We start from the raw sequence: 13864 nt of genomic DNA, 5'->3' as shown, positions 1-13864 counted from the left end.
AATAGTGGAGAATCCATTATGCATGTGTCTCCACTTTAATGTAATTGGTGGTCCTAGTGGAGAAGGGTTGTTGAAATAGTTCAAAAGCTTGTGCGTATATATATGTATTTAACTTCAACTCACATTTTGCAAAAAAATAAAAGATGCCACCAGGTACTGATGCTGACTGCCGCTGCTGCAGCAGCAGCACACGGCACACAGTGTTGCAAATATAATATGGACAACTCTCTCTCTCTCTCTCCCTCTCTCCCTCCTATTCTGTCTTTTGGGTTGGTGCTCCTGTATTAGGCCAGCTAGCCCACCCACTGAACCCTCAGAGGCTTGTGTGATTGATGGCTGGAACTGCCTTCGGGTGGAGGACTGATGATCAGCTCTACTGTTCTGCTTTTGATGCACAAGAAGTTATAGTTTTGGTATAGCTTTAACTTTTGATTCAAAATGGGTCAGGGGCTTTCAGCATATGTATAAAAACTTTCATGTGATTCCAACAGTGAGACTGGAATCGTCTTCTTCTTTCTTTTGAGCCTCAAATTTCACTGATGACTTGCTGATAGATTTATTATTATTATTTTTTTTGTCATTTTGATTTCATTTCATTTAAAGATTTTAATCTCTTATTAAAATGCAATCAAAATTTTTGCTGGGGCATCGCTGTCAAAAACAGAGCAAGCTCGTGTTAGCATATGCATGTGCAAAATTTTTCAGTTGTGGAAGAAGGGTCACAAGGGTAAACTTCAAATTCATTCAGAATAAATATGAGCCCCATGATGGAATCCATCAGAACAGTGAAAGATGTGAAGGCTTCCCATTGTCAGGGCTCAGGAAGTCTCCTAATGGATGAAACACTGAAACTTCCTCTGTTTTGGGGAAAAAATGTTTGAAAAAAAGGGAAAAATGTGAGTGAAGATTTGACATTTCATGGCAGCGGGACTTCTGGAGTTACCTTTCACCTTTCAGTGGTGCAGTATTTGTGGATTATGTATGGCTCCTGTGGATTATGTATGGCTCTGGAAATATTGGATGCATGAGCATGCCTCTTATAAGAAGCAACAATGGTTTTTGGTTTATAAACTATCAAATTCTTATACTATAATTATTCTACTACAAGGTGTATATGTATATATGAATATATTTTAACCAAATTTTGTTGGGCCAATATTATTTATTTATTTTTTGTAATGTGACAATTTACAGCATGTTCCAGTTCAATATGCTCGGACGATCAAGGATTTTACTTGAAAAAAGAAAAGAAAAGGAAAATGAGGAGTAAACTCATTGTTCTTTATATTTTCTTTCTTTACTGAATATTATTAAAAATAAAATTTTGTTTTAATATATATAAAAATTAAGAAAAATTAAACATTAATGATGTGTAAAATTGAAATTCTTTTTATGGATTTGGTATTTTTTTTTTAATTTTTTCTCACTTTTCACGATAACCAAACATGAAAATATGGATTCCTTGATATTTTCCTTTCCCTTTCTCAATATTTTTTGAGTTCCAAAGATTTCATTTGGAAAAAGAAAAGGAAACGAAAAAAAAAAAAAGGAGGAAACTTATTTTCTATTATATTTTTGTTTTATATTGAATACTATTGAAAATAAAAGTTTGTTTTAATATAATTAAAAATATGAAAAAATTAAATATTAGTTATGAGTAAAATCAAATTTTTGTTCACAGATTTGATGTATTTTTTATTTTTAATTTTTACTTTTCTTGATAACAAAACATGAAAACAAAATTCTCTGATATTTTTCTTTTCTCAATGTTTTCCGAATTCTAAACAGAGTCTTAGTGTCCATTTGGATAAAAGATTTTGATGGAGGAAAGAAAAGGAAAGGGAACTCATTTTTCTATTATATTTTCTCTTTATACCAAATAATATTAAAACTAAAAATTCATTCTAATATAATTAAAAATTAAGAAAAATTAAATTTTAATGATGCACAAAATTAAAACTTTATTAGTTGATTTGGTATATTTTTTATTCTCATAATTAGACATAAAAAAAATGAATTTCTTCATATTTTCCTTTCTTTGTCCTCACAATTTCTAAATTTCAACTAGACCCTAAAAGTAATTAGAATTGCGAATTCTCTCCTCATTTTCCCAAATAATTTTGGAGAAAATTTGTGCCATACTTCAATAAAGAAAACTAACTGTTGCCTTTTCCTTTCTTCCGTTTTTTCAAATGGTCCTCTTCACACCTAGCCCTAGATGACTCACACCTAAGGTGCTACTTGTAACCAAAAATAAAAAATGAAATTTGCACAATTGAACCAGATGACTCATACCTAAAGTGCTATTTGCACCCAAAAAAATTGAACTGGTAAGTTCCTTGCTTTATGAAGATTTTATTTTTTATATATCTGTGGCAATTAATAGACTACCATCCAAGCTCCATACAACAACAAAAGTTTGGCTGGGAATTATCATTAAGACAGCCTACAAACCCTAATCCTAACACCTCTGTCTTACTCCATCCTATCTGCAGCACCTCACCCTCAAAGTAATACTAGCCACCACTCTAGACATTTTGTTTCCTAATTATGGTTTCGGTGCGATAGCTTTTTCCTTCTCATGTGGGATTCTTGTTCCTTCCTGCAAATGAATAGAATCAATTTTACGAGAACATATTTAATAGAATTTTAATTGAGCTCAAACTCGATTTGATTTCAAAAATATGCTTAAATGTTCAACTTTTTTTGTTAAAAATATCAACAAAGTTTAAATCAAGTTGAGCCGGACTTTACTATGCTCGAATTTGTCAACTTAGTTTTTTTTTTTTAAAATAAAATAAAATTATACAACCGAGTAGTGGCAGACCAGCAAATTTTCATCAATGAAAGCAAAGAAATATAAAACTAATTTTTTATATATATATTTTCAATACATAGAGTTAAAATGCACATAGAAATTCACATGTAAGTTATTTCAAATAAATGTATTCTTTTTAAAAAAGCACAAGATACACTACCTAACATCTCATTATCCTATTCACATTCATTTATTCTATTTTGTTGTACTTTACACGAAAGCCTCAAGCTTTTTTCAAGTTTATTGTCTTTCACGGGAGAGCCAAGTAAGTATTTCATTTGTATGGTATAATTAAACATTTAAGTGGTTAAGAAGGCTGGAGGCATTTGCCACCACATGGCTAGACTTGAATATATATTTATTATTCACCCTAACTTATACAAACTTAATTTTATTTTAATGACGGATAGGCATCCTAATCATGTTGACGTCTATGTCTATCAAAGTTTTGATTGACGACAACGTAGGCACAGGAGGAGATATGCATAAAATGACATCAAACCTCAACTCGATGGATGAAGATCAATGTGGACCGTAGCTCCGAAAGAGACCTACGGCGTGCTAGCAGCCCTGCCCCTGCCCCTGCCCCTGCCTCGGTTGAAACAATAAAGTTAATGGTTTATTTATTTTGCACGGAATTAAATGCGCATGCCTTATTCTGCCTGCTCTAATCAAATTCCCCACGAACGCGCTGCCCTGCTCTCTCCAAATAATTCAAAGAAATTATTTCACGTCTTCTGAGAAAAGGAACATCTTATGAAAGAACAAACTCAATTAATAAAAGACAGACGTTGAACTATGCATATAGGAAGAAACGCTGCGAGGACCAGCGAGGTAAAGCTTTAAAACACATGAAGGGCTTCGGCACGCCCACACGTATAGAATGGGGAGCAAGAAAAACAGATGGCAAAGGCATATTGTGTGAGGTCCATCCAAAAATGAATTTGACATTTTGCGATGCACGCATGTGCTGAAGATCAACTTAATTGTATATATAATTCACATAAATTATATTATGCACAGACTTTGGAGTGGCCACAAAATAAAAGTGATCAATGAGAGAGAGAGAGAGAGAGAGATGCATTGAATGAGAGGTGGGCAGGTAGCTAAGGGAATGGATGGTGGTGATAGTGGGGGACAGGAGGCATGCAGAACCGACACAGAAATGGAAATGGCCAAAGCCATCGTCTTTGTCATCATCATACTACTAATATTATATTAATGCTTCTGGACAATTTTAGCTCCACTTCCTCCTCCTTTTTCACAAAAAAAAAAAAAAAAAAAAAGGAATCCACGATGATGGTAAGAGAGGAAAGGTTTGAACCCTACTGTCGAGCAAAACAAAAATGAAATTAGAGAGTTGTATAATCTATTGTTATGATGACCAACTTTATGTGAAAGTTATTTGATTTAATTTTTTATATTGGAGAGAAGAGTTATTTGCCTTTTTATATCTTCATTAATGATTTATACTTTACAATAAACATCTTATTTATTAGAGGAGTTATTTGCAATCAATTGAGAATTTATTTTCTCATTAAAGGGAGGATTTTTTTTTTTTACTTTTCTATTAAAAGAAATAAAATTAAATAATTAATCTTAATAGGAGTTAATTTGCATTTTTCATTTAAGGGAGAGTTATTTTTGAGATGGTGTACAGGTACCTTTCTAATTATTTAAGAATTGTGTCAGAGTGCACAACATCTTTTATGCTCTTGTACTCTATATTTTTCCATTGTAAAGGTCTTTTTTTTTTTTTTCTCCCTCCCTCTATCTTCACCCATAAATGTAGGCAATAAGTCGAACCAAGAAAATCTTGTATTTATTCTTTTTGAGAATTACACTTGTGAAGTTTGTCCACATTGGAAAAAATGAGTATTTGATAGATGCTTATATAAATGGTGTAACCCAAGACCTAATAGACTTAAGTTTTTGAGTCAAGTTGGTGCTCACTCATATGTATCAAGCACACCTATGGACTCCTTCGGTTCTAACAAGTGGTATCAGAGCCGACGATTCATAACTCTGAGTGTGGGAGTGTGTGACCAACGCTAAGAAGGATCAGTTAAGTTATAAAGATGGATCCAAATAGGGTCAAGACGTGGGAGGTAGGATTGATTTGGAGGCGCCATTTGGAATATAATTCGAGACACGTAAGACGCAGTGGTAAGACCCACTTGAGCAAAACTATTGGAAAAATTTGTCCCGTAAGGGAGAAGATTACTTCCATTCAAAGGGTAGCAATTGAAACTCATAAGTGAAGAGGAAATTATTAAGAATTCCACTTGTGAAGTTTGTCTCATATTGAATAAAAGTGAGTATTTGATGGGTACTTATATACATGGTGTAGCTCAAGACCCAATAATTTTAAGCTTTTGGGTCAAGTTTGTACTCACCCATGTGTATCAAGCACACCTTTGGACTCCTTCGGTTCTAATAATTCTCTTATGTTCTCTTTTTGTTATTCACTTGTTTTCTATATATAGCAGCCCAAGATTATTATTGGCTTACATAATATTAAACGCACAGGGTTGGGGGGCTTAATTTTCTATATATGAGGAGCTACACAATAGGCATTGTTCAAAAAAGTGAATTAACTTAATTATTCATACCATCAGATTCCATTAATAAAACTTTTATACATAGTTCTAACATATTATGCTAAATCTTGATAAAAGTAATTATTACAATAATTTTTCTGTAAGTGATAATGTGGCATTAATTTCAAAAGTATATAGTTGGATATTTTTGTATCTAATAAATTTTAGCAAATTGGGAAATGTCATATGGTTCGTAAAAATTTGTATAATATTGTTCTATGATAAATAAATTTTTTTAAGAGAAAATTATGTTTCTCAGCTTTCGAGTGCATTTCGAATATCCTCGCAGACATACCTTACTGATAGAGAGGATGTGAATGGACAATTGCATAGAAACCCTATGTCCCTATTAGAGTTAGGGATAATTTTGACATTTAAACTAGTAGTTCTCATATCTTGACATTGAATTGCATACATCATGGGTTGAGTTTGCTTTTGCTCGTATATTTTTTTGAATTAAAATATATAAAAAAATATATTTATTTTTCTTCATTATGGGATGGATTCAATAGCCTTATAAAGAATAAACTGTACCTTCCATCTCAAGCTTTTTTTTTTTTTTTCTTTCATCTATTTTCTTAAAATTTGACATCAAATCTTTTCATTTTTTTGGATCTAAGTATGCAAATGGGAATAACCAACTTGTTTAAGATAACAAATAACCAAACTCCAATAAAGTAAGACAAATTCATGGGAGGGGATCCACAATTTTAAGAAGAGTAACACAATAGCGCATTTATTTTAAGAAATATAATTCAAACAAGTGATTTGAATAGAAAGAATCTCCTTTCTTCAAAGTGCTGAAGATGGAATTTGAAACAAACCCCTTCTTTAATTATTTTTAATTATGATGAGAATCCAATTTTTTATGAGACAAAATTATTTTGACTGTTCACTAAGCGTTGCTCCTAATTCAGTCTAACAAATCACTTAGCTCAAAACTTCACCCTTCCTCCTCGGGCCATCAAGTTCTCGGTATGAATTAAATAGAAACATACATTGAAAATTAAAACAATTCAAAGCTCAAACCTCTAATTCTACATTGAAAGCAAGTGACATCATGTGAACTCCATAGCAACAAGGCATGCACATGGTACAGTTGGCTCTCATTATCAATTAAAATAAGGCAAAGTTGGGAGGAAAAAAAGGTTAGGATCGGAGGAGCCCATGGGTGAACACCAATTTGACCCAAAAGCTCAAGCTAATTGGGTCTTGAGTCCATCCATCATTCACTTTAATTTTCCAATGTAGGACGAGCTCACAAGTGGAATTCTCAACAATCACCCCCTCACTTGTGAGTTCCTGCTCCCCCTGGAATGGAAACCGTCTCCCTTCGGAGACAATTCTCCAACAGTTGTTCAAGTGAGTCTTACCACTGGCATCTTACATGCCTCAAATTGCATTCCACGTGCCTCAAAACCAATCATACCTCTTATGTCTTGATCCTATTCGGATCCATCCGTAGCCTAAAAGATCCTTATTGGTTTCAACCACACTTGGTCCTCCAAATGTTAGCATATCAGGAGAATTAACTTCCCGTCTCGATTTTTTTTTTTTTACGATGTCGCTCACCTAGAGTTATGAACCAGCGGCTCTGATACCACTTGTTAGGATCGGAGGAGCCCATGAATGGGCTTGATATACATGGGTGAACACCAATTTGACCCAAAAACTCAAGCTAATTGGGTTTTGGATCCACCCATATATATAAGCACCTATCATTTACTTTAATTTTTCAATGTAAGACAAGTTCACAAGTAGAATTCTCAACAAAAAATAGCGAATGATACTAAAAAATAATGTAGATAAAAATGATCAATGAATGATTAAAATTACAATTATGAGTATTTATATATGCATTTTATTTATCTATTTAGGAAAAACGAGAATAGCATTATTTTTAAGAATAAGAAAAGAACAAAAAAGAGCGTAGCCAGATGTCTTCGATGGAATCACTCCCAGAGAGGAAAGACAAAAAAGCTAAAGTGTAGCCTTTCATATTGATAATTTGAAATTGACAAGTGGCAGAGGGAAGGTCCGGACTGGTGACGGAGGGACCTGCACTGGAGGCCTTCTATATTAAAATATATTTTAAGGAAATATGGCATTTTTCTGACAAGTACTTGTGGCCAATAATTCGCGGCCCCTCTGCACCTCTGGAAACGGCGCGTCACGCGAATACGGCCGCACTAACTTTTGTCCTGGTGTAGCCTTAATATATCTAAGTATTCTTTCAGCAGCCCGACATGTATCAGGCTTGGATGAGCTATTAATACTTGAACAGAATATGCTATGTTTGACGGAGCGATACTCAAGTATAACAAGCGACTTATGAATCTTCGATATGATGCTGGATCATTTAGAGATGGTGAAGAATCTGTTGCATTAAGTTTCAGATTAGATTCCATAGGAAAGACTGCTGGTTTACATCTAGAAAAACCACTATCTTGTAAAATATCTAATGCGTATTTTCGTTGAGAAAGAGTAATACCTTTACATGATCTAGCAATTTCCAAACCTAGAATATATTTGAGTTCACCAAAATCCTTGATGGTAAAAGAATCATGAAGAAATTGCTTGACGAATTAATTTGATCAAGGATGTTAAAAGTAAGAATTATATCATCAACATAAATGAGTAAAGCAATAAAAGCTGAGAGTTTTTTTTTTGATGAATAAAGAAGAATCTGATTTTCCTTTAGTGAAACCAAGCTGCAGCAAAGAATGAGAAAGTTTAGAAAACCATTGTCTTGATGCTTGTTTCAGTCCATATAAACTCTTTTTGAGCTTGCAAACACGAGAGTCAGTAGCTGAAGAATAACCAGGTGGCAATTGCATATAAACTTCTTCATTAAGATCTCCATGTAAAAAAGCATTATTAACATCTAATTGATATAAATGCCACTGTTTGATAGCACCAACAGCAAGTAAAACTCTCACAGTTGTCATCTTAGCAACAGGAGAATAAGTATCAAAAAAATCTAAACCCTCTTGTTGAGTATAGCCACTAGTCTTGCTTTATACCTTACAATTATACCATCAGCATTAAACTTGACACGATAAACCCATTTACAACCTATTGCAGTCTTGTTTGGAGGTAAAATAGCAAGATCCCAAGTTTTGTTTGATTCAAGAGCCTTTATTTCCTCTGCCATAGCATTTTGCCATTGAGGATGAGAGATGGCTTGTTTGAAAGTTTTGGGTTCAAACGTTGAAGTAACAGCAGCAACAAAAGTTTTATATTCAGGGGATAATTGAGAAGTGGAAAGATAATGAAAAATGGAATGAGGTTTACTTTGAGTAGAAGTGGGAGATGATTGATAAAGTGAAGTTGTTTGGGCCATATTACCACAATAGAAATTCTGTAAGTATGCAGGAGGGTTTCTGATCCTCTGAGACCTTCTGAGATTTTCAGATTGAGTGGTTGTCTTTTCAGCATTTTCCTGTTGATGAGTTGATGTAAGAGGAAGTAAAGATTTATTGGGTGTTGAAGATTCAAAAAACTGAGGGAAATTGGGAAAGACAAAAGGTGTATGAATATTATTTGGTATAGAAGGAAATATAGTTTCATGAAAAACTACATTTCTGGAAATAAATGTTTTAAGAGTAACAAGGTCTAAAATTTTATATCCTTTTATATGTGGTGGATATCCTAAGAAAATACATTTTGAAGCTCTTGGTTGAAACTTTCCTCTATGAGCTGTAAGAGTGCTAGCAAAACATAAACACCCAAAAACTTTAAGATAATTGTAATCAGGGTGTTTCTGGAATAAAAGAAAATATGGTGTTTGATTATTGAAAATGGAAGAAGGGGTTCGATTTATAAGATGTGTTGCTGTCAGCATACAATCTGTCCAATAAGAAAGTGGCAGTTTTGACTGAAAAAGCAAGGATCTAGCAACATTAAGAAGGTATTGATGTTTTCTTTCGACTCTACCATTCTGTTGGGGTGTTTCAACACAAGACAATTGATGTATTATGCCATGGTCAGTATAGAAATCAGGCATGTTAAACTCTTGGCCATTATCAGTCCTTAGAATATTAACAGTTGTATGGAATTGAGTATGAACATAAGAAATAAATTTTGTGAGAATGATACGAGTTTCTGCTTTGGTTTTCATGAGATAAAGCTAAGTAAATCTTGAATAATCATCTACAATTGTTAAGAAATAATGAAAACCAGAATAGGAAACAGTTGAAAAAGGACCCCAAATATCACAATGTACTAACTGAAATGCTTTATTTGAATAACTATTTGATACAGGAAATGGAATCTTCTTTTGTTTTGCTAAAGGATAGACTTCACAGATATGATTCTGAGGTGTTGATACATTGGAATCTATTTCACTAATGATTTTTAATCTGGTAGGAGGAATATGTCCTAATCGAAGATGCCATATATCAGCATTGGTGTTACAAGTATTTGCTAAAGGAACCGAAGGTGCACAATTGAAATCAGTTTTGCTCCTTGCTGGAATAGAAGGTTGTTGTAGGTAATATAGGCCAGATTTCACTTCAGCAAGACCAATCATCTTCCAGCTGATTAGATTCTGCAAAATACATTTGGATTGAAGGAAAAACAAACCAATGGAGTTATCTTTAGTAAGTTTTGAAGCAGATATGAGATTAACATTGAATGAAGGAATGTAAAGGGCATCATGTAAGATAATATTAGTTGAAAGATTTACATTTCTAGTAAAAACAACAAGAGCAGAATGGCCATTTGGTAAATAGACCATAGATGATTTGTTTGATAACTGAATGGAATTGAAAAAATGGGGAGAACAAATCATATGATCTGTTGCTCCTGTATCAATGATCCATGGAGAATTATTTTTATCAATAGAGACAATATGACAAGATATAATACCTGATGTAGAAGCAACATTTACTGTGGAATTGGAACTTATGGGTGTATGGGACAAACTATTTGCAAGTGACAGTAGATTTTGAATTTGCTCTTGAGAAAATATGTTTGGGATACTTGAATTTGACTCCAAAGAAGAAACAATATTTGCATTGGGTAAATTGGTGTTTGTATTTCCTTGTTGAACAGGAAAATTTTTCTTTCCTCGTGATCCTTTCCATCCAGGTGGGTATCCAATTAAGTGGAAACACTTGTCTGCAAGATGACCATTATATCCACAATGGGAACAAGTAACATTTCCTTTCATCTTTGGTTTTGTGAAACGAATACCACTCGTGGCAACAAATCTCTGTGTTTGTGCAGCATTCATTGCATAAGAGTCTATGGAAATACCAACAGCATTAGATAGAGACCTTTGGCTTTCTTCTTGCAGTAATAAGGAAAACACTTTGCCCATAGAAGGCAAAGGTGATTGAAGAAGTAACTGACTTCGCATCATAAAATAGGAATCATGCAAACCAATAAGAAACTTCATCACAAAATCTGATTGCTGTCTATCTAAAAAATTCTTTAAAAGATTGCAAGAACACTGGTTGAGAATTCCACATCTGCAGCTGGGAATTGGCCTGTAACTGATATATTCATCCCAGAGAGTCTTGAACTCATTAAAATAGTCAGTAACTGATCTTGATCCTTGAGAAATTGAACTAAGGGACTTTTCTAAAATAAAAACTCTTGGACCATCACTTTGAAGATATCTTGTCTTAAGTTCTTCCCAAATATCATATGCACTTGTCAAGTACAGCAGACTCCCACGAATTTCTTTTGCTATAGAATTCATTAACCAAGATAGAACAAGATTATTGGCTCGTAGCCAAGCAATTTGAGTCCGAGAATCACTAAGATTAGGTTGAGGCAAAGTACCATCTATGAATGCAATTTTGTTTTTAACTGTAAGAGCAATAGAGATTGATCTACTCCATGCAACATAATTTTCACCAGTTAAAATTTCTGAAACTAGAAGAGCTCCAGGATTATCCGAAGGATGCAAGTAATAAACACTTGAAGAATCATCCAATGGATTTCTTGGAGAATCATCAGAATTTGCTCTAGAAGCAGAATATAAAGAAGATTCAGTTTCCACCATAGAAAAAAAAATGCAAAAAATTTTGAAGAAAGGAACAGAAATTGAATTAACCAATTTCTAATATTCGAAAAAAAACTTTGGCCAATCACATCTGCTCTGTTTTGCGATTATTTTTCTCTTCCCTGGTTTCCCGTAAGAGAATTGACGAATTGTGATTGCTTTCCTCTTCCCTGGTTTTCGGCGAGAGAAATGATGAAGATAACAAACTCTACGTGTGAGCAATATGCTCTAATACCATGTAAAATGTGGGAAGCTATGTATTAACCAGCTTCAGAAAGAACAGTAAAAGAAAAACAAAAATGAAAAACAAATTTCTTTTCTTGATTGAATGAATGAATTTAGTGCAATATAATTGGTTCATTTATATAGGAAAAATGACCAATTATATCTTTACATTTGAACAACTAAGATAAGGAACTAATTAACTACTTATAACAGCCACAACAGATTGCTTTGTAAAACTCTGTAAAACTAAAACTCTAACATTACCAATGCCACTATTATTATTATTTCATTCCTCTGAAATTTGGTTGGCGGAATTCTTGATTGAATTGAATTGCTCACCTTTGGTTAGGAAATTAAATATTATTATTATTATCTACTTTATATTTTAAAAATTATTTAATTGCTAAATAATGTAGTATAAAATTTTATATTAAATTCCTTTTAAATTTATTCATATCCAAATTTAAATCCTAAAATTCATATTTATTAAAACCCAAACCATGTTTGATTGTGCACGTCTCTCTCTCTCTCTCTCTCTCTCTCTCTCTCTCTCAAATTGTAAAAAAATAAACAAAAAATTAGGCATTGAATTTTTTATAATAGGCAAGTAAAGTAACTTTTAATTGTCAAAAAAGAAATTGCTTTTGGATACCATATATAATATATGATTTCTCTTCGCTAAAAGATTGTTTTGCATTGTGTTTCTGAACATGGAGCTTTCAGGAAAGAGAAAATTTTCCTTCTATTTATATTTGACATTTGATACAAAAATTAATCACAAAATTTCTACTTACAGTGACGATTAGAAAGGGACAAAATTATCTAAATTGAGAGCATCTCTTTAGCCCTTCTTGGTGTTTCATATCCTTCTCCAATACCGTCAAAACGCCTGATTGCTTCTCAACATTCTCAACAAGAAGCTTCAGCAGAGGAACCTTAGAAAGGGTTCTGCATGATCCCACCATGATCAACTTCTTCTGCACCAAGTAAACAAGAATTGAAGTGCAACATAAGTGGCAGCCCAACATATGCTTGACTGCGGTTCAATTTAAAATGCAAATGCTTACTGTTGTGCAATTATTTCTCTTTCATTTTTTCTATTGAAGTATAGAATGGTTTTTGTTAACAAGATTTTTATTTTACCTTTTTAAACAAAGAGAAAAACGAAATTCAACTTGAGAATTGTGGTGTTTGAATATTGCCCATTAACAAAACAACCCATGTGCACGGCTCACACTAAGAGGAGCCTTGCCCCATTTACGGATGCAGTAATTCCCAGATTCAAACAATGATGGGTGAAAACCTTTTAACATATTTGTAAAAAAAAAAAATCAATAATAGGACCAAGCATATTAAAATGAGCTGAGATGCCTACCTTTGCGCGTGTTAGCGCCACATTAATCCTGTGCCAGTCTCCAAGCAAGGAAGAAATGCAATTCCTTGGATTTTCACTAGATCTTACAAAGGAGACTAGTATGCAGTCCTTGTCTCTCCCCTGCACAATCAAATTATCAAACATATCACTAATGAAGCATGATAGTGTAGCCCAATTGGTTTGCGAGGATAGAAAACATCATTTAACTTCATGAAATTTCCCAAAAAAAAGAAAGAAAAGAGGCAGCCACATAATATCTGCCATAGCCAAAATATCACTCTAAAATTTTCAAGCTATGTGCAGGCTAAACGTAAAATATAACAAAGACAGCACGGAATGTTCAACAATCTGAACAATATTGCAAAATCACATCATTAAAAAATGAGATTTGCAAAATCACATCACTAAAAAAATCCACAGATAAAAGAAAAATTAAATGCTTAAGAATCATTTATGTGATATCTCACCTGATATTTGTCAATGGTATGTATCTCCACAGACTTCAAGGAAACAGTAGCATGTCGGATGAGAGATGCCTGAGAATTGTAGGGGGTAATGATTCCAATATCTTCTCCTTCAATGCCACTGCTAACCAAGTCCTTTGTAATCTATATAATAAACAAGGTAGATATGAATGTGAAAATTATTGTCTTGGGTATAGTGAAATTAGACGGCAATCATACCTCTGCAACAATGCAAGCTTCAATTGGGTTATTTACAGTCTTGTGTTCTTTTGCCTCAAAAGCAGGCAACTTATCTGAGTTGTGAATGAAGATGGTCAGCCTGTTCCAGTAAATGAAAAGCCAAGTTTGATAAAGCAGGGAAAAAGAGAA

General features: G+C 33.5%; 1 protein-coding gene and 1 long non-coding RNA gene across 4 annotated transcripts in view; one reads left to right on the top strand and one right to left on the bottom strand.

Moving 5' to 3' along the window:
* The first annotated feature begins 131 nt into the window (after positions 1-131).
* LOC131166055 (uncharacterized) lies at positions 132-1142 on the top strand. The gene is made up of 2 exons (XR_009139723.1): positions 132-413; positions 665-1142. It is a non-coding gene; the product is annotated as an uncharacterized LOC131166055 (long non-coding RNA).
* Positions 1143-7706: 6564 nt separating this feature from the next.
* LOC131166430 (DNA replication ATP-dependent helicase/nuclease JHS1) overlaps positions 7707-13864 on the bottom strand; it is a 59631-nt gene continuing 53473 nt past the window's right edge. Inside the window, exons 31-35 of one of the 3 annotated variants that reach the window (XM_058124971.1) lie at positions 13715-13788; positions 13499-13639; positions 13032-13151; positions 12451-12633; positions 7707-7795 (exon numbers count right to left, since the gene is read on the bottom strand). In XM_058124971.1, coding sequence (XP_057980954.1) covers positions 12475-12633; positions 13032-13151; positions 13499-13639; positions 13715-13788 — 494 coding nt within the window. In that variant the 3' untranslated portion in view covers positions 7707-7795; positions 12451-12474. Of the gene's footprint in view, positions 7796-9679; positions 9968-12279; positions 12634-13031; positions 13152-13498; positions 13640-13714; positions 13789-13864 lie in introns of those variants that run through there. The other 2 variants (XM_058124970.1, XM_058124969.1) reach the window with 2 other exon arrangements.

This window comes from Malania oleifera, chromosome 10 (assembly GCF_029873635.1).
Source record: "Malania oleifera isolate guangnan ecotype guangnan chromosome 10, ASM2987363v1, whole genome shotgun sequence".
NCBI classification, from domain to species: Eukaryota; Viridiplantae; Streptophyta; class Magnoliopsida; order Santalales; family Ximeniaceae; genus Malania; species Malania oleifera.
This window is presented reverse-complemented; position numbering and strand designations above follow the sequence as displayed.